Source organism: Heterocephalus glaber, unplaced genomic scaffold (genome assembly GCF_053883595.1).
Source record: "Heterocephalus glaber isolate CG9 unplaced genomic scaffold, H.glaber_assembly_v1.0 deba00001625, whole genome shotgun sequence".
In the NCBI taxonomy this organism is placed as follows: Eukaryota; Metazoa; Chordata; class Mammalia; order Rodentia; family Bathyergidae; genus Heterocephalus; species Heterocephalus glaber.
The window spans coordinates 190,175-213,413 of record NW_028258392.1 but is presented as its reverse complement, the minus strand read 5'-3'; the positions used below and the strand labels follow the sequence as shown (position 1 = coordinate 213,413).

The window sequence follows — 23,239 nt, the reverse complement described above, 5'->3', positions numbered from 1 at the left end:
TCAAAGAAATTTTACATTATTATAGTGATGTTTTCAATGATTGTCCAGATATTAGAATGATGATTTATTTTTGAGGTTTTCCTGTTATGCTTCACCAGAATTTCTGAAATAAACTACTATCCAGGTCAACTGGTTGTGTTTACCTTTTGCTTGCTAAAGGTTCAAATCATTTCCATTACTGTGTGCTAAGGGAGCAAGCATTTTATAGCTCTTTTCTTTCTCTCCATAATTTCTTTAATTGCCTTCAGATATCAGTCCTTTCGTTACATTTACTTAAAATGTTGGACATTTCCATTTTTAAAGTTTAATTACTTTAAAGGCATAATAATATATATGTGAAATTCTTTTGCTGGAAAATACTATAATGTTCAATCTTCAGTAGAAAATTAAAGAAGTGAATCCATTTCATTCCTGCAGCAGAGCATTCAATGAGTTAATCAAAGTGTATAATTTTCAGAGTGCAAACTAAGGAGAAAAATCTCATGTAGGAATACAAGCGTTTTTAGATAAAAGAGAACTAAACTATTTGAATTTCAAGTGGTAAACTGCTCTAGATAAAATGGTGTCTTTCTTCAGAGCATTTGGCCATGGCTGCCAGAGGAAATAAAACCAATGAAGATAGGAAATAGTAAGCATTTGATTTTCTTTAGGAAAGTGAATTATGATGAAAAAGACTTCGGAATAAATATGGTGAACACTCAGCGATACACATGAAGACTTATGTTTTCTAAACTTTAATCAGGATGTCAGCCACGTGTTCTTATGAAATAATTCAATTCACAGATACAAGTACAAGTTATTATGGATAAAACAATAATTTCAGTGAGGAACACTTTCTCATTGCAAGAAATGCACTGTTCATTCAACAAAACAAAATTTACTTGTTTTACTGTTCTCCTTTGAAAGAAACTCAACATCAATTTAAATAGGTGAGATAAAAGGGATAAGAGAGTAGGATTTTATAAGAAAGAAGCAAAAGATGCTGCCTGGAAGGATTCTTTCAGGCTTCACTGGGAGAACACATATGGAGGCAAAAAGCCTAGTTGGCATTTGAGGAAATTAGGGAGATACTGTGACATAAAAGGAAGAAAAAAATTGAACTGACAGCTAGATCCAAATAAAAGATTATTAAAATTTCAGGTCAGACTGTTCTAGCAAGAAATGTTCAATATTTATTGACCACATTCTTAATTTATATTGTATAGTCCAATATTACTCTCCATATTTTTATATCTTAAAAAAATCCAAGACTCTATGTTTCATACTAAAGCTATTAATATGGAGCTTAAATATTTGGTAAGCTTTATTTCCTTTTTAGTAGATTAAGCTGTTTCAAGTTCTTAGCACAATAAACTAAAGGCCAAATATAAAGCTTTGGGGGCAGATGAAGTTATTTTTTAAACTAACATTGGTTTTGTTCCATTTTGATTTTAGTTTAGTGCATGGTGAGAGACACGGGTCTAGTTTTAGTCTTCATCATATAGAAAGCCAGTTTTCCGGCACCATTTATTAAAGCAGCTCTCTTTCTCTCAGTGGAGGTATTTGGCCCCTATATTGAAGATGAGGTGACTGAGTGTGTTTAGACTTGTTTCTGCATCTTCTTTTCTGTTCCATTAAATCCTCAGTTCTGTTTTTTGCCAGTAGCGTGCTGTTTTATCACATAGCTCTGTAGTATAATTTCAAATCAGGGAGTGTCTTGTCCCTTGCCTTGAAATTCTTTCCCAGCATTGTTTTTGGTATTCTAGGTCTCCTCTGGTTCCAAATGAATTTTAGGGCTGTTTTCTCTAGTTCTGTGAGTTGTGCTAGTATTTTTATTGGGACTGAATTAAATTTGTATGACAATTTTGGAAGCATGACCATTTTCACTATGTTCATTCTTTCTATCCATAAGCAAGGGATAGCTTTTCATTTTCTGATGTCCTCTTCAATCTTCTTTTTCAGAGTACTGTAGTTTTCAATATACATAACTTACTTCCATTGTTAGATTGAGTCCTAATTATTTCAGGTTTTTTTGGATGCTATTTTGAAAGGAATGTTTTCACTAATTTCTCTCTCAGTAAGTGTGTACACATTTGTGTACAGGAATGCTATTGATTTTTGAGTGTTGATTTTGTGTTTAGCTACATGATTGAATTTGGCTATTAAATCTAGAGGTCTTTTGGTGGAGTTTGGGGGTTTTCTTTGTAGGGTATCATGTCATCTACAAATAATGTTAATTTGACTACTTCCTTTCCTATTTTTATTCCTTTTGTTTCTTTCTCTTGTCTGATTGTTCTGGCTGATGTTACCAGAACTATATTGAATAGGAATGGTGATAATGGGCATGGTTGTCTTGTTCCTGATTTTAAAATGAAAGCTTTCCGTTTTTGACCAGTTAGTATGATGTTGGCTGTTGGTTTGTCATAGATGGCTTTTATCAGATTGAGATAAAGACCATGTATTCAATTTTCTGTAGCATTTTTATTGTGAATGGGTGTTGGACATTTGACTTTGTCAAATGCTTTTCTTGTGTCTATTGAGATGATCGTGTGATTTTTGTCTTTGAGTCTGTTAATATGGTTCATTACATTTACTGATTTGTGTGTGTTAAAACATCCCTGCATGCCTAGGATGAATCCTACTTGGTTGTGGTGTTATTCTTAATAATTTGCTGCATTCTGTTTGCCAGTATTTTACTGAGGATTTTTGGGTCTATGTTCATTAGGGAGATTGGCCTGTAATTCACTGTTTTGACTGGATCTTTCTCTTGTTTGAGTATCAAGGTAATACTTGCTTCTAGGAATGACTTTGGGAGTATTGCTTCCCCTTCAATTTCATTAAAGAGTTTGAGGACTAGTGGCACTTAATTTCTAAATTTCTTCCAAAATTCTGCAGTGAATCCATCAGGACCTTGGGTTTTCCTTGTTGGTCGGTTTTTACTTATATCTTCAATTTCATTGATTGTTAGTTATTGTGTTATTTAGAATTTTTATATTTTCTTGATTCAGCGATGGTAATTCACATGTATCTAGGAATCTGTCCATTTCTTCTGTATTATCTCTTATTAGAATAAAGATCCTCAAAAGAACTGTTGATGATATTCTAGATTTCTGAATGACCCATTGTGATTTCATGCTTTTGTAATTGCATGGATTTGAGTCTTTTCCTTCCTTTTTTTGATAAGTTTAGCTAAGGGTTTATCAATTTTATTTGATCTTTCAAAGAACCAACTGTTCGACTTACTGATTCTTTGTATTGTTTTCTTAGTCTCAATTGCATTAATTTCTGCTCTAATCTTTAAAAATCCCCCCCTCCATACAAGTTTTGTGCTTGACTTGTTCTTCTTTTTCTAGACATTTGAGGTTCAATATTAGGTTGTTTATTTGGATTTTCTGTGTTTTCCTGATGGGAGTATTCATCACTAAAAATTTCCCTCATATGACCGCCTTTATTGCATCCCATAAGTTCCTCTGTGTTATATCATCATTATCATTTGCTTGTAGAAACTGTCTAATTTCTTCTTTAATATCATCTGTGATCCATTGGTTTTTCAGGAGAGTGTTACTACACTGAAGTATATTTTGCACAATAGAAGTTATGGGAGTGGTTGGAAATTTAGCCCTGGTGTTGTTTCCTGAGGAAACCCATTCTAAATTTGAGCGGTCCTGACATAAAAGTCCTTTTCTATTTATCTGAAAACTGTGTTTAGTCTGAAACCCTGTTCAGTCCTGTCCTGTCTCTCTTCCACTGATGCAAGTGAAGTACCCTCTGCTCATAAGCATCTTTACCAAGATACGATATCTAATATGTTCTTGTATCTTCTTCCTTTCAGCCTAGTATTCTTATTTACTGTAAGACTCTCTCTCTCTCTCTCTCTCTCTCTCTCTCTCTGCCCCCCACCCCCATACTGAACCTGAGTTCAGCAGCATTCTAGGCAAGTGATGTGCTTTGCTACTGAATTAGATGCCTCTTTACTTGAATCACTGAATTTCCTTTGTTCTTCCTCTAAATCTTTTGGTGAGATTCTGAATTACAGAAAGTGCTTTTGTTCTTTCCCTCCAAATTTATCCAACCCATTACTTTGAAAGAGATTGATCTTTAGTCATCCCCTAATAGTCCTCCTCAGTGGTATAGATCACACGTTGCATCTCAACCCAGATTCTTAACATGATAATCTTAATATTTTTTCCAGCAATTGCTGGCATGGTATAGTTCTCCACTACTGTTGCTGCAGACTCTTGAAGTACCTATGTTTTTCTTCCCTCTCTTTGGGAGCCTCAGACTTTTTCTATGTTATTTCCAACTACTTTTCTAGCTTCAGCCAAACATGATGTGCTGGAAGGTTTACCTGAAGCGTGGATTTTACCACAGAATCCTTCCTTGGCAGTCCTGTAGGACCTTCTCTCTCTCTGTAGAGGTCATCTGCTGACACTTTTCTCCCCATACCTTCAATGCTAGGCATCAGACTTCATTTCACATATGCTTCAGTGTCTGGGGCAAAGGTGATGCTCAGAAAATATTTAATGAATTATACAATTAAAAACAGTTTGCATAAACTGTTCTTACAGAAATACTCACTAATAAATGTTTCCAGTAGCAAATTTCTTCTTCAGTTAGGCATGTGCTTAGTTGACTAGAGGTACTAAAAAAGGCTTCTGTGGGAAAATGCTTTCTTTTTCAGAAAAGGATGTACAATAGGGAGAATGAAGCTCATTACATCCCTGTGCTTCCTAACTTTAAAGATGTGTTAATTTGATTTATATTTTTGAGAGCATTCCTATGAGACAGCTATTACATTAAAATCTGAAGCCTTCAGTACATTCTCACACTTCAAATCAACATCTGAGATATGAAAAGCAGATTAACAGCATGGTTCCTGTGCTCTCCCAATAATACTCAGCAACTTCTGGTTGGGAAATCAGTGACTAACAAATATTGACAAGTTAAGCTCAGAAATCTCATTTATAAAGGCAAACTATTTTTGATCTCCCACTGCAATGAAATGCAAACTACCACAGTTTCAAATAATAGAATTTTTTCAAAATAATAACTTGCAGTTTGAAGATACACAGCCCTTAAATGTTATTTCATGGTGAACAAGGGATTCACTTTTTTTAACCTGGGGATTTCAGTAGGAGGCTACAAGAATTCAAGAAGGTCATCTGTTCTGAGGCACTGTTTGAAGAACTTCTTCTTGGTCACCAGGCCAGAATAATAATGTTGATAAGTCTGTTGTGTATTGTACCTTATGATTAGAGAGTCTTTCCCATAAAAATTTCTATTTCAAATTCATAATGATCTGGTCCAAGTATCAGCCAAAAATTTTCAAGCTGTGTCAGTTTGGGGACGTTCTTTTATGTTTCTTTGCTTTGCTTTCCTCACACATTTCCACAAATTCACAATACTCATTTTAAGGCTCTTGTGAGGATTAATATGTGGATATAGAAAATCATTGAGAATAGTATCTATTACACAGTAAGCTTTAAAAATGCTATTCTTGTTGTGGTTGAAAATATTTCTCTCTGTCAAAGTATTTGTCATTGCCTAAAGCCTTAAATAAATGCCATTTGCTTTGTTATTCATTTTCTTGTATTTTCTAGCCCAGTTGCTGGAATAAGTCAGCACCCTTTATTACCGAATGTGTCAGATAATAAAAAAGATAAAATAACATCATTAGCCAAGGTCACTGGTTTTTTTTAAGGAAAATTGTTCTGATATATAATATAATAAAACAAAAATGACTCTCTTTGATGTGTTTGAGGGAAAATATGTTTTCACAAGCACCAAATTATCAGGTAAAATCTTTTATTTTCCATAATGTGATTTTTTTTTTCCAACCATGGAAACACAAGATGCTAACTCTCTCCTGGCATAAGGTTTCATAGCTTCTTCCAGGTGTCTCCCCAACCCCTAACACTTTGCACAGCTACTGCAAAGGAACTTTTTACTGCTCAAAGATGTTTTAATATTCAGCAGGTTAAGGAAATCCATGGTCAGCTTTAAAATTTTTGTCTCTGCTGAGCTTTCAAGGTATCAAGACCCTAAAATAATGTGAACAGTAGGAGTACTAAATCTTTCATTGTTTCCAGTTTCCCCTTGAGGATAGTGACTTTGCAATAAAGAAGCTGTCATTTACACTCTTCCTTACTGCAATGTAGGTAGTAGCTAGAGGGAGCGAACTAAGGGACTCTGTCAAGTTAGCCTAACTGCCATTATGATGAATGCGGAATCATTGCACATTTGCATCTCCTCTTTTCATGTGCAGGTACTTCATAGATTGGAAGAGTGATGGGGACCGCTACTTTACAGTAGATGGAACCGGAGGAACCATCGCCACCAATGAATTACTAGACAGAGAAAGCACTGCACAGTATAATTTCACCATTCTTGCGAGTAAAGTTAGTAAGTATGGCATGGACACAATCAATGTTACATTGCACTACTTTGGATTTAACGCTTTTAAATGAGTCCCTGCTGATGTGTTTTTCATTTTTGGACTGACAGCTGAGTAGTCTCCCGGGAAAACTCAGAAACCTGTTCCTTTCCCTCATAGCATAAGTCCAGAGAAATAGTGACAGCTGCCAGTGAGCTCTGTTTTTCCAGATTGCGGGAATGTCTGGTATGACTTACTTCATCCTTTTCCACTCAGAACTTTCAAAAATTCAGAGAAGTGCCAACTCCTCCTATACACAATCCTTGTATCTTTATCATTGGGAGTTTTATGAGCATGGCAGGGAGAAGTAATTATCATATAAAATCACTCATTCTGAAATATTTTCTGAAATGGAAAAGAGTATTTTTACAGCATCCTTTTTCTCTCTCCTTTTATTAGCAAGTATTTCTAATGAGTATAACTGTGGAAAATATCGACATTTTAACTGTATTTCAAGTAGTTACTTGAAATCTATAAGATTGCCAGGAATTATCCTTTGAGTTGGTTTCACTTTGGTCAAGAAGCAAATCCAACTGAGAGTGACTGTAGATTGTATTTATTTGGTTCAATACTCAAAGACATTGTTATAGGTTCCTCAAGCAATAATTAGGGTGGGAGTGGTAACATTTGGCCCTCCACATAGTTGTTTGTAACAGAAGTGCATTGCCTCAGTCTTGCTGCTTGTGGACTTTTGAAAGGCTTGAGAAATACTTTGTGAGTAGATTTCACCTTTTCTCCTTTCTTCCTTTTGTGCATCTGACACACATTTACAACACTTCAGTTGGCGATTTAAACTTTTAAAACTAGAAAGAGCTTTTGACATTACTGTTGAGGGGTTTTGTTCAGCCTCAATTTGGTGGGAGTGTTACCATGAGATGGCTTTGTTTACCTAAAACAGCTGCTTCTAAACACATATAGTCAGATACCTTTTTATCCCTTTAAGGTTACTCTGATTCTTTTTTTTTTTTTTTTTTTTTTTTTGTACCAGGGATCGAACTCAGGACCTTGGGCTTGCAAGTCAGGCTTGATGCCGCTGAGCTAAATTTCCAGCAGGATACTCTGATTCTTATCAGTAGGTCTAACATAAAAACTGTGTAGCTTCCACCTTGTTTGTCGGGAGGCTTACTCTTGGGTTTCTGACCTGTCACATGAGAATTCTGCCATACTAGAGATGTCACAGGTCGCTACTTAGACGACAGCTCTGACTTAATTCCTTTGATCTCCCCACTATATCTGCCCTTCAGCTGCTTACGTGCCTATCTCTTGGGAAGTCAAGTCCAGCTCATTTGTTACCTGAATATCACAATGTTATATTTACCATCTGAAAGGAATATAACTCAGACTAATTTGTTTGGAGTCATACCCACAAAACCTTGAGAAATGTGAAAAAGTTATTAAGCAAATGCATTTCAGAATTGTTTATTTTTATGCAGCAATAGATATCCAGTGAAAATAAAAACAACATGAATTGGAACTTTGATTCCCTGGGTATGGGGATAAAAATTTCCTTCCTGTTAGAATGCAGGAGGGCAATAAAAACACATACATCTCTCCTCTCTGCACCGTATAGTACTCCATGTGTTGACACATTTTGGGATTGAAACACACTAAGAGTGAAGACAGTTTCCCAAAGCTAACAGTCTTCTTATGTGGTTTTTGTAAATTCTTGTATGATTTTTGTAAATTTTAGTTTGGGAGGTTCTGGGCATCCAAACTGAACAGAAATCAGATGAAAGCACCCAGTGATTTATCTTTCAGCTTCTTTATCCCCAGAGCATTTTGCTGAGCAAGTGGCCTTCGTGGGTAAGTTGGTGGCAAAATTTCTCAAATTCAGATCTTTGTTGCTGCATCCGTCTGACCCAGAGGACACTGACAAACCCTTGCCAAGTTAAATCGGGTGCATTACAGGCACTTCCTCTACTGAGTGGTTTTTGTTTTGTTTTGTTATTTTGGTACCGGGGGATCAAACTCAGGTCCTTGTGCTTGTGCAGCAGGGGGTGAAACCACTGAGCTAAATCCCCAGCCCCGTTTCATGATAACTTTTAATGCTTGGTTTATATAGAATTTTAAGAGCAGCTTAACTCTATTGTACTTGGAAGATAAACTTTGTTCCTCCAAGATTTTTTTGATAAATGGAGTAAAAATGAGTTGTCTAAGTTATGGAATGTGTCTTCTATGAACCATGTTATTTTCACTTCAGTAGTTTAAACATAATAAGTGACAAGTGATCAAAGGCAGTCTAGAATCATTTTTACTTATTATAGATAATTTATCTGTATCAGAAGAATATTCAATGGAAAACTAATCTAATATAAATCTTTGTAATACATGCCAAGCACACACACAGTGCATATTTTTGGTGTAGGAATGGCAGGTTCCCTACCCTAACTGCAACTGAATGTCTGTGAGTCGTTCATTGATAGCCTCTATTGTAGCTATGGAAGTCCTGTTTTCCCCAGTGGCTACCACATTTCAAAACCATCGTGATGGTATGAGGAAAGTAGTAAGAATAAGATATGGTGCCTTCTTTCAGAGCTTTGAGCTTCAGATATTTTGAGAATGGAAGAAAGTGTGAACCCTTACAGTGGAACTTAACGTGATTTGATCTTTGAAACATTACCTTTGTTAAATTTATGGAACCCTAATTTATTACTTATCAATATTATTAGTACACATAGTATGCCACCCTGCTGCCTGTAATTTTTATATTAATGCAACTTAGGAAACCCTAGTCATGAATGCTAGTAAAGTATCTTGGCCCTCATTATCAGAATCAAGCACATAATGTGTAAACAATTTAATAGAGTTGTCAAACTAATATTTGTAAAACTGACCCATAGGGAATGCCAGCATCTTCTCACAGACCAGTAAATGGATTTGAGAGCCAGGAGACAGTTTGATGAAATGCAGACTATATACTGTATCTGTATGCAAACTAAGGGTGCTAAATGTGTGAGATAATGAAAGATTCTATAATACAAGATAATTGTGGGTTTTACTTTGTTTGAATGACTAGTTTAGAAGTAAATTTTATTCACATTCTAAAGCCTAAGACTGTCTTCATTGATCAAACTAGCCAGCTGAACAGGGAATAGCATCATAGTGAATGAATGAGAAATGAATAGCCCAGACTTGCTCTGCCAAGAAGAACAAAATTGTGTAAGTATACCACCCTGCAGACTGCACTAGCACATGTTTTGCCCTGACCCCTCTATAAGATGTCTCAGGTGAAACGAAATGATACAATGATTAAACAACTTTCAATTAATTAAAAAGCAGTCATTAATCAGTGCTGCTGTAGTTGGAGGTTCAAATAATTTCATTAGATTTTTAATAATTCTTTTATGCATTACTGCTTTGGTATTTTATGATATTAACTTTGAAAATTTTAAAAGAAAGGAAAGCTCCAAAAGCACTTTTTTCAAATTATCGGAAAGTTTAAACAGGGTGATGTTTCTATTTATGTTTTTGTTGGTCTTACTGTAACATATGTCATTAGTAAAAGATAGTGGATATTTATGTTGATAAAGCCTTGCACTGTATATTTACATTATAAAGAGATCACTCCAGAAACAGTTCTTTTCTTGCTTATGTTAATTATCCAAATGACAGTTGATTGTTTCATTCTTTCTAGAATAAGCAGAAAATAATTGACTTGCCTTACTAACTGGTATACTTAAGAAATGTTTACATGAAGCATCACTTTATTAGTTGGTATTTCATTGTGAGATAGTCTAAGGTTGCCTTCTATAATAGAGATATTACATGTTGGAACTTTTTCTTAACATCAAATAAGTGGTATCATTTTCATGTATACAGAAAAGTAAAACTGTGAGATTGGTGCCTAATACTCAGGCTCAAAATTAATAAGTAATTTAGTTTTATTAACTACACAGAAGGCCATCTCTGTGTAAAGCATTAGCTGTAGGTTATGAGAAAACAAAGACTAGTGTTCTTAAGGACGTTTCAGTTTATGTAGGTAGAATTTAATCAAAGTAATGAATTTAAGTAAGTTATAACTAAAATTATGCTGAAATTCAGATTTAAATGAACTTTAGGGAGAAGTTCCAAAAGTTATAACTCACAACAATGTGGTTATTAAATGATGACAAATTTACAGAAAGAAATTATTTTTTGAAGTGGTTGCTTTGTCTTTATGACAAACAGCCATGAAATGATGTACTGGGACCAGATGAGAAAAGAAAACTAATGTTTTATAGGATACTAAGTCATAATAGAATGAAAGGCATAGCTATTCTAATAGCTGTAAGTACCTTAACTTATGGATCCGTTCAACAATTAATTCTGCAGGGTGTGGATCACTGTCCATACTTTAAAACTGAAGAACAGATGCTATGAGGCATCTTTGTACACTAGTGTCACAGAAGTAATAATCTCCAAGTAGAACTGAAACCCAGGAATCCCACTTCAAACATATTTCTGTGGGTCGGAGCCCAGCAGTTTACAAGGACACATACTCGTAGCCTATGTTTCATTTCTTTAACTAAGTGCTGCTAACTATAGTCAAGGTGATTTTCATATCCATAGATAAATATATCATAACGTAGTGAATTCTCGTTATTACTGAATCCTTGATATCTATATATCTGTAATCTCTTTCTGTATTCAAGCTTATTAAATTAATTATTAAAATTCCATCATGAATTTGCATTTTAAAAGAGAAGGTGTATACTCAAAATAAAATAATAAGAAAAATCAAATGAATATGTTCTTAACAGGGGGATAGTTAGGTCGATTTCTAGCAGTGCAGTGAGCGGTGATTGCTAAATCACTCTCAAACTACAGTAAGAGTTCCTAAGTTTTTCATTGTGAAGAATTTTTGATAATTTCCTTACAAATTTAAATGTTTTCCCTATATCACACTCTCATTAAATAATGTTTATTAAATATGTTTATATTTACAGTAACAGATTATTTGAGCAACACAGTATGTATCAGTTTATTATTACAAAAATCTTTTAGTTGTTATTATAGCTAAGTGAATATAAACACATAGTAAGTCAGCTTTCCTTAAGTGTTTTTTTAAAATATAGTCATTATTACTAGTCTTCAGTTGGGAAATTAATGCTAATACTTTTCAATTGGAAAATAATGAATGTGAACTCAGTTTCTGATCATAATATATAGGTTCTGTGATTTTTCATCTTCCATGACATTAGTATAATCAAAGATCCCTTTTAAAGATGATTCGATCATGAAAATAAATCCAGAGGAGATGGATGAACTAATGTCTGACTGTAGACCTTCTAATCAGGGCCAAGATGTAGGAAGAAATTGTGCTTATGGGACACATATGATAGATTGCAAGTTACATAAGAAGTTCCTGGCTTAAGACAACATTTATTATCATACATATCTAAGTTTTTAGGCATTGATTTATGGTTAAGCTGAGTCTAGAGGGTTCTCTCAATGAGGCTGGAATTTAGTGGACTCATCAGGCAAAGACTCAGTTTCCTGTGGGTTGCTGGACTTGAGCTTTTGACTCTAATATTTATTAGTCTGGAGCAGATTACATCTTCTTGGGGCATAAAGCTCTCTCCAACTGGCAGTTCACAACATGGAAATCACTGTGATGGAAAGGAGCAAATCCACCGAGAGTGCCAGCGTGGTGGAAGTCAGTCTTTTAATACCCTAACCTCAGAAATTTTCTCTCATCATTTTTGCCACTGCAGTTCTGTTCAGCTGAAGTAAACCCCTAATTCCAGAAACATGTAAGGACAGGAAGTTATGAATCACTGAGAAACAGTTTAAAAGTTTGTTTGCCTACTGGGTTCTTGGCAACTAAATGTTACTTTCCTTTAGTAGATTTTATTGGTACATTTTAGATATACATAGTGATCACATTTGCCCTAGGAAGTTTTTACCTATACATGATATATCTTGATTCTTCTTTTATCCCCAACCCCCTCCCCTCCCTTCAACCCCTCTTCCTTTCTTTATTTACGGAGGCTTTATTTCCAATTTTCCTTCTATTTTTTCCTTCCTTCCCTTCCCCTTCCCCCCAACATTATGCCCCTTCCTATTTGAACATTTTTTTCCCATTTCTCAATATCCATTATACATTTTAGTCTTTATTTACATTTTTGTTTCCTCACACCAGAGAAACCATGTGTTATGTAAACATGTGTTTTCAATTTATTTCACCAAAGAGCACAGTCTCAAGGTGCCTTCGTTTACCTAGAAATGTCTCAAGTTTATCCTTCTTTATGGCACAGTAGTACTCTATTATCTAAAAAAAAAAAACCCACATCTTTATCCATTCATATGTTGATGGAAACTTAGGATATTTCCAAGATTTAAGTATTGCAAATTGTGCTGAAATAAACATGGGGGTACAAATTAAAGGTACAGAAACAACTCCAAAGACACTCAGTCACTTTATCTTTGACAAAGGCCAAACACCTTCACAAGAAGAAAACCTCTTTAATAAATGGTGCTGGAAAATCTGGCTGTCCACCTGCCACAGATTGCACCTAGAAACCCATGTCTCTCACCAGTCTAAATAGTAAAACACAAACACTAAATCTGTTGAAAGATAGAATACCTAGAAGCTTTGAAGACATAGATGTAGGCAAAGACTTTACTAACAAAACCCCAATTGCACAGGAAATATTACAAAGAATCAACAAATTGTATCTCATATTATTAAAGAGATTTTGCATAGCAAAAGGAACTACCAACAGAGTGAAGAGGCAACCAACAGAGTAGAAAAAAAATTACCAGCTGTTCCTCAGACAAAGGACTAATGTGGAATATGTAAAGAACTAAAAATATCAGACTTCCCAAATTTAAAGACTCAAACCAAAAATGGACATCTGAAATGAAGACACTTCTCAGATGAGGAAGTAGAAATGGCAAATAAATATATGAAAAATTGTTCAACATCACTGGTCATTCGAGAGATGCAAAATAACACTGTGATTCTAGCTCACTCCAGAAAGAATGGCTAGTATCAAGAAATCAATAATAAATGCTGACGGGGCTGTGTGGAAAAGGGAACCCTTTTCCATTGTTAGTGGTAGTGTAGACTGATGCAACCACTGTGGAAATCAGTGTGGAGATTCCTCAAAAAAATAAAACCAGAGGTCCCATTTTACCTAGCTATTCCCTTTCTTGGTATCTTCCTGAAATAATTAACAGCATCATATCTATGTTACTTTTCAAAAGAAGGAAGCTTAGTGACCGTATTACCTGGCTTCTAGGTCCTATAAATGCTGGTAGTGATTCACAGTCTGATAGCATACACTAAATTAACACTCAAAATATAAAGTCGTCTGAGAGAAAAAATAATTTTTGCAGTCATAAGCATAATACATCAGATAGAAATTGTCATTTGAATTGAGTCTTTAAAAGGTGAAAATATATTGTCATGGAAGAAAAGAGTACGTTGGATTGAGGAAACGTCTTTGTTAAGGTACATTGTAGATTATAGGTTATCAAAGTTCATTTTGAAATCAGATATTGCAAGCAGTGCAGGACAGTTGGCTTCACAGTGGGAAGCAGGGGCACTGCAGTCTGGAAAGAAATAGTCTGAGGCCTCATCCAACAGTCAAGAACCTGCACTGAGAATATGCAGTTTTCGCGGGGGATTTGAGTCAGTCTTCATTCCGTTGTTTATAGCTGTGCTTTCTCAGCTTGGCATGTGTCTGAAGAGTGATCTCACTTCTCCAGGTTTTCCCATCTGTGAGTTTGCAGGGCAGTCCATTGTCCCTGGACTTTCATTCCTATACTCCAATACCAACTGCAACACAGTGTGTCAACTGCTTTGCTGTGATTGACCAGGGATTGAGCTGTAAGAGTGAGTGTGGATTATCTGTTCTGTCTTAAATGTAGTGCTTTCCTACCTAATATGGTTTGACCTTTTCCAAAAAGTTGTAATAATTCCATGCTCATTCATTGGGAATAGATATACTTAGGGCAACCTTATCTTTTTTTTTTCAAACTTTTATTTTCATTGATATATTTTTGTAGTATATAATTATTACCTTCCTCCCAGGTAGTTGGTACAGGTACATGACACGTATGAATTATTTTTACTTCTCGTGCCTCTCCCTTCCTTCCCTCCTCTTGCTATTTCTTGGCCTCCTTCTCTTTTCCAGAATATCTATTTCCCTATTTCTTCCTTATCATCTATCTTTTATTTTCTCTTTATTTATACTTTGAGTTTTTCACATAAGAAAACATGGAATATTTAAGTTTGTGTGTCTGACTCATTTCACTTAATCTTATGGACTAAAGGTACATTTTGGATGCACCTTGAGGCCTTTTCTTTTTTACCTGTGTTCCTCAATGTTATAACCATAATCACCTGCATCAAAGTCACCTGAGACACTTTTTAAAGGACAGGTGCTTGGACCTCATTCAAGACATGTTAATAGTGATATCTGGGAATGTTGCCAAGAAATGCACATTCCAATGGACACTGGCTCTCTAGTTTCCTAAAGATAAGCATGGATTTGGCAAAGAAAAACAGCAGAGACAGTCACAATAAATATCTATCTACCATCTACCTATCATTTATCTATCTATATCTTTATCTATCATCTATATAAAGATATCTAAAATGGATAGATATCTTACTTGAAGAGTGTAATTTTATAAGATAATTGACTTTGAGAATTAAATAATTTTGACTCCAAACTGATACTGTTTTTCCTTCTTGCAGTTGCTTAAATAATTGTCTTTCTCTAACTTTCCATGGATGTCTGGTTTTACATTTAAGAGGCTAGGTAGTGTCTACTGTTTTCTAATTTTCTTTTTCTTTCCACAAGTAATTATATGAAAGTATTTTATATTCTCACTGAAAGATAGGTTTGATTTATACTAACATTGACAACATTTCAATAGCAGTTGTAGGAATACTTGAAGAAAAATTACGTTTAAAAATTTCATGCTATTTCATAAAACATTGCAATGTATCATATACAAGGAAATAATAATCATGAACATTACCATGAGCATCAACTTAATTTCAAAATGACATCATTTTTCTCACCATTATATGCCATGTGAGTGTAATGAATCCAAATATATGTTGTGATAACTTATATTTTATTTTAAAATTTCAACTGCTTATGCGTGCGGTACCATAATCAAACTGGTTAGAAGTTCTATAAATCAGTATAATTGCTCCAACATTATCCCATGTAAAACATTAGAGCCTGCTTTATTTTTTTCTTAACTAGCATTTGATTTTTCTCAGGAAGTTTAAATTACCTGATGAACTTTCTTGCTAAAGGTTGAAATTTACCATAAAAATGTATTTGTACAGGTTCAAAAAGTTCTTTTTCATGTCCTATACTGAATAAATTTAAAAATAGGATGTATTTTATATGAAAATATTATTTTATGGACATCATGTATTATACTATCATAATCGATTTTTATTGTAGAACTCTAAATTATGGACTTCTTTGTTCCAAAGAGTTTATATATACATTTTCTTTTTCCATGGTCTATAACTCTTTATGGAACAATGTAACGTACACACACACATATATATATATATATATATAGTCTTTCTCTACATATATATTCGATTGCAAATGCTTCAGAATTGTTTGAAGCATATTATATGTTAAAAAACAATGTTATACTTGCTACTTATTAATTTTCAAGAGAATATTTATTGTAAATATAAATACATACATATGAATATAAATGACATTTTATGCTGGTTCATTTGTTTATTTTTCTCTATATTTTAATACACCCACCATCCTTAGTATTTAGGACACAAAGATTGCAAGCCAAAAGATATCCTCATCAGATGTGCTTATGATATAATGACTACCAAACTGGTGAACTGTGTTGAGAATGACACGTTAAAGTGCACATCTAAACATAAAAATGGGAAAATGAGGCCTAGTGAAAGTCAGATCTCTGCTCTTTATGCCTCTAGGCTCATTTCCTGCTCTTCCTCCTTCTCCTCCTTCTCCCTTCAGTCTCCCTCTCTTTCCCTTTCCCTCTCCATACTTTGCTCCTTCCAGTAATACAGAGAGATCAAGTCAGAAATGTGAATGTTTGGATTTTTCTTAGCTTCTCATGATGATTTAATAAGATCTTGAAGTAAAGAGGTAAAAACTGAGGGCCAGGGATTCACCTCAATGGTTCTGGCTCCTGCCTTGCAAGTGCAAGGTCCCGAATTTGATCTCTGGTATTTAAATTTTAAAAATTTTTCAAAAGGTAAAAACTGAAAAGTTTCAGCAGAAGAGAGAACATGATATGACTGGTATTTTTCAAAATGCATGCTGATTGTGGAATAGTAAACGGATTGAAGGTGTAGAAAATGTTAGAAAACTAGAGAAATTCCTAATATTTTAGGAAAGAATTTTTGATATTTTATTGAATAATAGTAGGGAAGATTGGTATATAGAAAAGATTTAGGAGAAAGTGAAGAAGTAAAAATGATGAAATATAAAATTGAGGGGAGGTGAGCTGGATATCAGTACGGGCAGTCAGTATGGGTGTATAGGAGGAAGGAGGCTGGGAGTCTGGTAAGAGAATAGGAGAGATGCATGTAAACAGTGGTGTTCCACAAAGGCCTTGAGTTTGATTTTGAACAGGTTGAGTTTAGTATGCTTGCTGATCTTAAACATAGTCACAATCAGTCGTGGCCACTAGTCCAAAAATCCACAATACAACTTTGTGTTGAAAAATGTAAGTGGGACTCATTACATATAGATGACAATAAGTATGTGCGTGTGAAAAATGAGAACTGCAGAGGTCCAATTATGTGCCCCTAGGTAAAAGGACTAGAAGAAAGAGGAGCAGACAGGATTGTGTGGGAAGAGGTGAGCAAAAATATTGAGTGACTATATCAATGTCAATGATATTGAAATATTGAGTGATATATTCTGTGACTTAGCTGAATAAAATGAAAATACAATAATATAGAGCCAGAAACTATTAATTATTTCGCATACACAAGAACTTCTTACTCAACTCTAGATGGCAGTGATCTTCTGTCCCATTTCCCGTCCTTCCTGCACTGGCCAGCATCTGAGATCCACTATTTACTCTCAACTTCTTTGACATCAGTTTCTTCAGATTCTGCATGTAAGTGAGATCATGCAGTACTGGTCTTCTTTTCCTGGCTAATTTCACTTAACATAATCATCTCCAGTTCCATCTGTGTAACAGAATTTCTTCGGGCTAAATATCATTCCATTGTTTAAATGGACCATGTTTACCTCATCTATTCATGAGGTGGTGGACAGTTTAGTTGTGTCCATTTTGTGGCTTTTGAGAAAGGAGCTGCAATAAGCATGATTTCATCTCCTCTAATATATACCCAGGAGTGGGAATTCTAAATCATATGCTACTTGACTTATTAAATTTTTGAGGACTATAATTACTGTTTTCTACAATGACCGTACTAGTTTGGATTCCTACCAGTGTAAATGTCCAAGAGTTCCCTTTCCTCTGCATTCTTGCCGGCACTTGTTATCATCAGTGGTTTTAATAAGTCATCCTTGCTGAGGTGACATACTTGATCATTGTGATTTTAACATACATTTCCCCAAGGATCACTTATATTTAGGATTCTTCATATAACTTTTGGCCACAAAATAATAATTTAATATTGTTGTGGTTATATTAAAGCAAAGCATTTGAGAAGAATTTTTAAAATGAGAAATAGTTCTACATAAGGTGAAATGGCACCTAGCATTCTGTAGGTTTTATTCTTCATGGGTCAATTCAGAGAAAATATGTTGTTATTACAGTAGTAGTGGGTCATGATCTGTAGAGCTTTCCTGTCGAATCATCCACATCTAGCTCATTGTAGAGTCTCAGTTCAGTCTGTTTGGTAGAGTATATTTATTCATGCAGATACTTAATCTCCTAGCAAGAACTAGGGATTGTATTGTGCTCCCAGGTTTTAATGAGGAATAAGCAACAGTTATTTTCCTTAGGAAACACAATGTATCAAAAGCTTTCTGTTATTGCAAATATGGAAAATCCATGATGCGTTTTTCCCACAGTTTTCTCTAAAAAGAGTGATTAAAGCAATTGTTAAAGATTCCCTTTTCTTTGGAGATCAGGTTTTGTCACCAACAGCACAGAGGGTAATATTTGACTTCAGTGTGAGTGTAGATGAATAATTTAAATTCTTTTTATAGCTTGCTCAGTCTAGCTACAGATCATACTACTGTAATTTGAGCAGAGCTTTTATTAGACATGGTTTAACTTAATTCGTAATTTAAAAGTGAATTGATTTAAAGATAAAAGCCAAGGAAAGTATTATTCATTCATTATATCTTAGTTTGCACTGTTACAGTTTAATACCTTGGTATAAAATGCTATGATTCTATTCTTGAATGTATTGTAGCTGCAATTTAGTGTACAAGCACAAATTGAATTTTAACTCTTACAGATATTAAAAGTAAATGTCACTTTTTAAAAAGCAGCAAAGCAGCATCACTATCTTTTAATATTATAGGAATGTTGCTTTTGTTAGGACTTTACAGTTTCATAACGTTTTCAGTTGCATTTCTGTACTTATTTGACTAGTATTTACTGAGTGTCTAGTCTGTAAAATATTTTAAAAGAAACACAACCTTCATCTTCAAATGTAGATGGCAGTCCTTTCAGCATGGTGACGAGGTTGCATTATATTTTGACTCACTGAAGTAAGGCTTCCTTACTTCTGGGGGCAGAGCTGAGGTTGTATCTTGCGCCTTCTTGTCTTTGAAGGACTGACTTAGTAGGTGTCTTAGGACAGTGAGGAGCATACTGAGGAGGTTTAGATTCACAATCACAGGGAAGATGGTGAGACTTTTCTCACCTATAGGCAGGTGTTTAAAGATGTATAATTTGAAAATTTTGTACCTCACTAGGATACTTCATCAAATTAATTTCATGTGGATTTCCAGTATACTATATAAACACGAATGTAGGTAAACTATTGCCTTTTCTACTGCAAAACCACTCATCAATAAGAAGAATAGCATGGAAACTATTTGTTTAGGTAAATTCTCTTTTGAATATAAAATTGCACTTTTCTAGGACTTATCAAATTTATAAGTGTATTTACTAGTGAATCAGTTTATAAAAGAGATTCATTTGAAGTTCCAGTGATGGGCGCATTGGAGAAGCTGACATTCCTTTCCTCAAGAATTTTATTCTTCTTTCCCTCCCCTTGAAATTGAGATGGAGCTCATGAGTACCCCGAATAACATATAGGAGAAATATTGTCTTGTAATTCACATAGGTCATAAAAGCATTAGTTTCTCTTTTGATTTCCCTTTCTTTGCATGCGTTCCCTTGAGTTATAGCCACGATGTTTTGGATAAGCCTGGGGGACATCCAGAATCCATGAGTGAGTCCTCTTGTCCACTTCTCCAAGTACCTCCCTGGCAAATTTCAACATTATGCACCAGAATTGTGAATAAATAAAATGTCATGTACTTACAGCAAAAGAAAATGACTCCAAGGGGCAAGGCTAGGTTTCTTAAGTATACTTTTAATATTTCTCATCTCCAGATTTATTTACTTCTTACTGTAAACAAATTACCACAGAAGGTAGGTCAGGAATACCAAAAGGGTTCATCTGAAAGGGATGGCTTTCTATCTAGATATCTTATTTCAGAAAAATTGTTTTTGGTTGGATTGTACTGGAGAAACACTGAAGGGTTAAATATCCAAACATTCTTGTCCTATGTTCAACATTAAAGAGAAAATATTTTACTTTTCACCATGATGTTTGTTTTTAGTTTCTTATAGATGCACTTTTCTGAGTCAAACAAGTTGTCTTCTCTTTATTGTGCTTTGAGAGATTTCATCATCAATGGATGTAAGATGTTGCCAAATGCTGATTCTGAATCTACTAAAATGGTCATACAAGATTTTCTCTTTCTTTTGCTAATACAGATTGTTCTTGGTTGTTAAATGAATTTTGCATATGTAGGCTATCTCCCCTTTGGTCCTTGTGTACTATCTTTGCAATTTGCTGATAGAATTGTATTAATATTGTACATAATTTTTGTGTCCATATTTATAAAAGATACTTGTTTATACTCTAGCTTTCTTGTGAAATTTTTGATTGACTTTGTAACCAAGAGACAAAATGTAACGATAAGTTCTTCACCTATTTTTAAAAATTGGTTGTGAAAAATTAATATTGTTTGCCATTTAAATGTTTGATGAAATTCTCCAGTGAAATCATTGGGATGTTGCTTTTCTTGTTGTGGGGTTTTTCATTATATCTAAATTTTCTTCCATGTTTCAGATAAAATATTTCTTATTTTTCTAATCTGTATATTTATAAGAATTTATCCATTTAGTTGACTATTTTTACTATAGAAATATTTACCATGGTTCCTCATTATATTTTATTTCACTTATGATACAAAATCATGCGTTTTCCTTCATTTGTACTTCAGCTAATTTGTAGTTTTCTTTAGTAAAAGCCAAACTTTAAAATTAAATAATAAGGCAGTTCAAACTCAAATTCACTCAAAGCTCTGTAAGAGTTGTGATGTCATTAGGACAGGGTACAGATTTAACAAATCAGTTTTGGAATCCTGAGAGAAATATAGAATTGCTTTTTAATTATCTATGTGAACAAAATGGTATTAACAAAATGGTATTAACCATTTAACTCATATTAAACATGAAAATATAGATTAAGGATGATTAGAAGATAAAGGGTTTGAGTTTTGAAGGATTAATTGCTTAAGTCTTGGTTATTTAAAATTTACTAAAGCTATGCTTGTGTTTGTTTTATAATCATTCAATGATAACTAAATTCTATGTAACATTTTGTCAGATACTTTGATCAAGATATTGATGCTAAAGCAAAGTTAAATCAATTTTATCAGTGCTGTGCAGATTCAGTATGGATTAAATGAGTCAGAAAGGAACTAGATCATTACTTTTGCAGCACAATTTAATAAATTATATATCTATGTGAAAGAATGCTACATTACTCTCATAAATTATATACTATCACAAAAATTCACTACAATTTGAGTTCAGTATTTAAATAGAGATGTTACTGCTTCTTAAGCTGGCACTGAGAACTACACAATGACATTTTTATACTTTTAATTATGAAAATGTAAAAATATTTACTAGAAGTGAGAATACCATAATTAAGCCATGAAACCATTACTCATTTCAGCAATATGAACATGTTGTTATTTTCCCTCTATCTTTGATTGAATATTTATTTAGAAGTTACAGCAATGACTTGCAAAACTTGTTTTTTCATAAATAGAAATAGCCCACAATGCATCGGACAGTTTCACACAGCAAAGATTGCTCTTATTTAAAATGGTTCATGCACCCCTTAGAGAAACACTATTTATAACAAGGTATGACAATGCTAATGATAGTTTTTGTGACAAGTTACCCATGGGCCAAATGTTCAAACTAAATTTCAAGTGAATAAATAGTTTAATGTGAGCCAAATAAATTTTTTTATTGAAAAGTAGGCTTAAATTTATTTTAATAAAAATTTTTATAGCTTAAAAGCAAATTACTAAGGTAAGCATAGTTGAGGGTGAAATCTTTTTCCCTGTGAAAATATTCCATCTTTACACCAACTTAATATACTGAAATTCTAATTCTTAAAAAAAGTTAAGAGTAAAAAATGTGCTCTTCATGGGGCTTCTGAACATCACCTCATTTACCACATAAAATTGAAAGTAGTTCAATTTCTCATCATCCAAAGGTAGAATTTTTGTTACTCATGTTAATTTTAAAATTTCATTTATAAGATGATGTAGTTGTCTTTTTAAAAAATAGTTGTATGACTGTCAACATATTCTTTTTCTAGTAATATGTAATAAAATTTAAAAGTATGATCTGTATTTTGAACTTAGCTTTTTCACATTGCACTTTGATGTTTTCAAAAAATTACACTTCCCCTCTCTTCTTCAGACTTCCACATAAATAATGGTGGTAATAATATTGTCTATACCATATTTGCTATGAATTCTAAGTGAGTTAAACTATGCACTGTCTTAGGACGTTGTACTTTGCAAGCATTATAAAGAATTAGTTTTATTTTTTAATTCAATTTAATCTTTTTGAGACAGGGTCTTGTTGTGTAGTTCAGTCTAGCCTTGAAGACACTGTGTATCCCAGGCTGGCCTCGAACTCATAGATCCTCCTGCCTCAGTCTCCTGAGGGCTTGGATTATAGGCCTGCACCACCACACTATGCCACTATGTTTCTTGCTGATTTTGAGCAAGTTACTTAAACACATTGAGTTCTACCTTCTTGAACTGTAAAATGAGGACAGCAACAATGCCTGTCTCACAAGATTAGACGAGAATCAAGTAATTTAATATATGTACAACTTTTAGAAATGTGGGCATGTGGCGTCCGATGCCAGGCAGGCAGGCGGGCGGGGGGCGGGGGACTGGCCGGGCGAGGGAGGGGAGTAGGGGTGGGAGGGGAGGGCGGAGGGGAGGGTAAATAGTGGGCCGGGCAGGGAGAAGGCGGCGGTAGCGGAGGTGTGAGTGGATCCGGATCCCCGCAGGTGGATTTTCTGTTCCCTTCTCCCTCTTTCCTTCCTCGACTTGAGGTTGGCACCAGGGGGCGGCGTTCAGGTGGCGGCGGCGCCGGGCGCAGCGCAGGGGTCACGGCGACGGCGGCTGAGGGCTGGAAGAGCAGGCTTCCTTCCTCGCGCGTCCTTCCCGGGGCCGCTCCGCGTCAGGCACGGTGGAGGCGGCGGCGGGGGCGGGAGCGGCGTTGACGGGGGAGGCGGCGTTGACCTTGGAGGCTGCGGCGGCGGCAGAGGCAGCGCGGCGGGCGGACCTCGCCCCTCCTCCCGGTCGCCCCGCGTAGCAGTGGGCG

General features: G+C 34.9%; 1 protein-coding gene across 2 annotated transcripts in view; it reads left to right on the top strand.

The window, feature by feature from the left end:
- LOC147822405 (cadherin-12-like) overlaps positions 1-22,255 on the top strand; it is an 82,389-nt gene extending 60,134 nt beyond the window's left edge. Inside the window, exons 4-5 of one of the 2 annotated variants that reach the window (XR_015445716.1) lie at positions 6,245-6,381; positions 20,149-22,255. Coding sequence is in view for 1 of the 2 variants with exons in the window: in XM_087196872.1 (XP_087052998.1) it covers positions 6,245-6,268 (24 nt within the window). In the remaining variant the exon portion in view is untranslated. Of the gene's footprint in view, positions 1-6,244 lie in introns of both variants that reach the window. The other variant, XM_087196872.1, reaches the window with a different exon arrangement.
- The last annotated feature ends 984 nt before the right edge of the window (positions 22,256-23,239 follow it).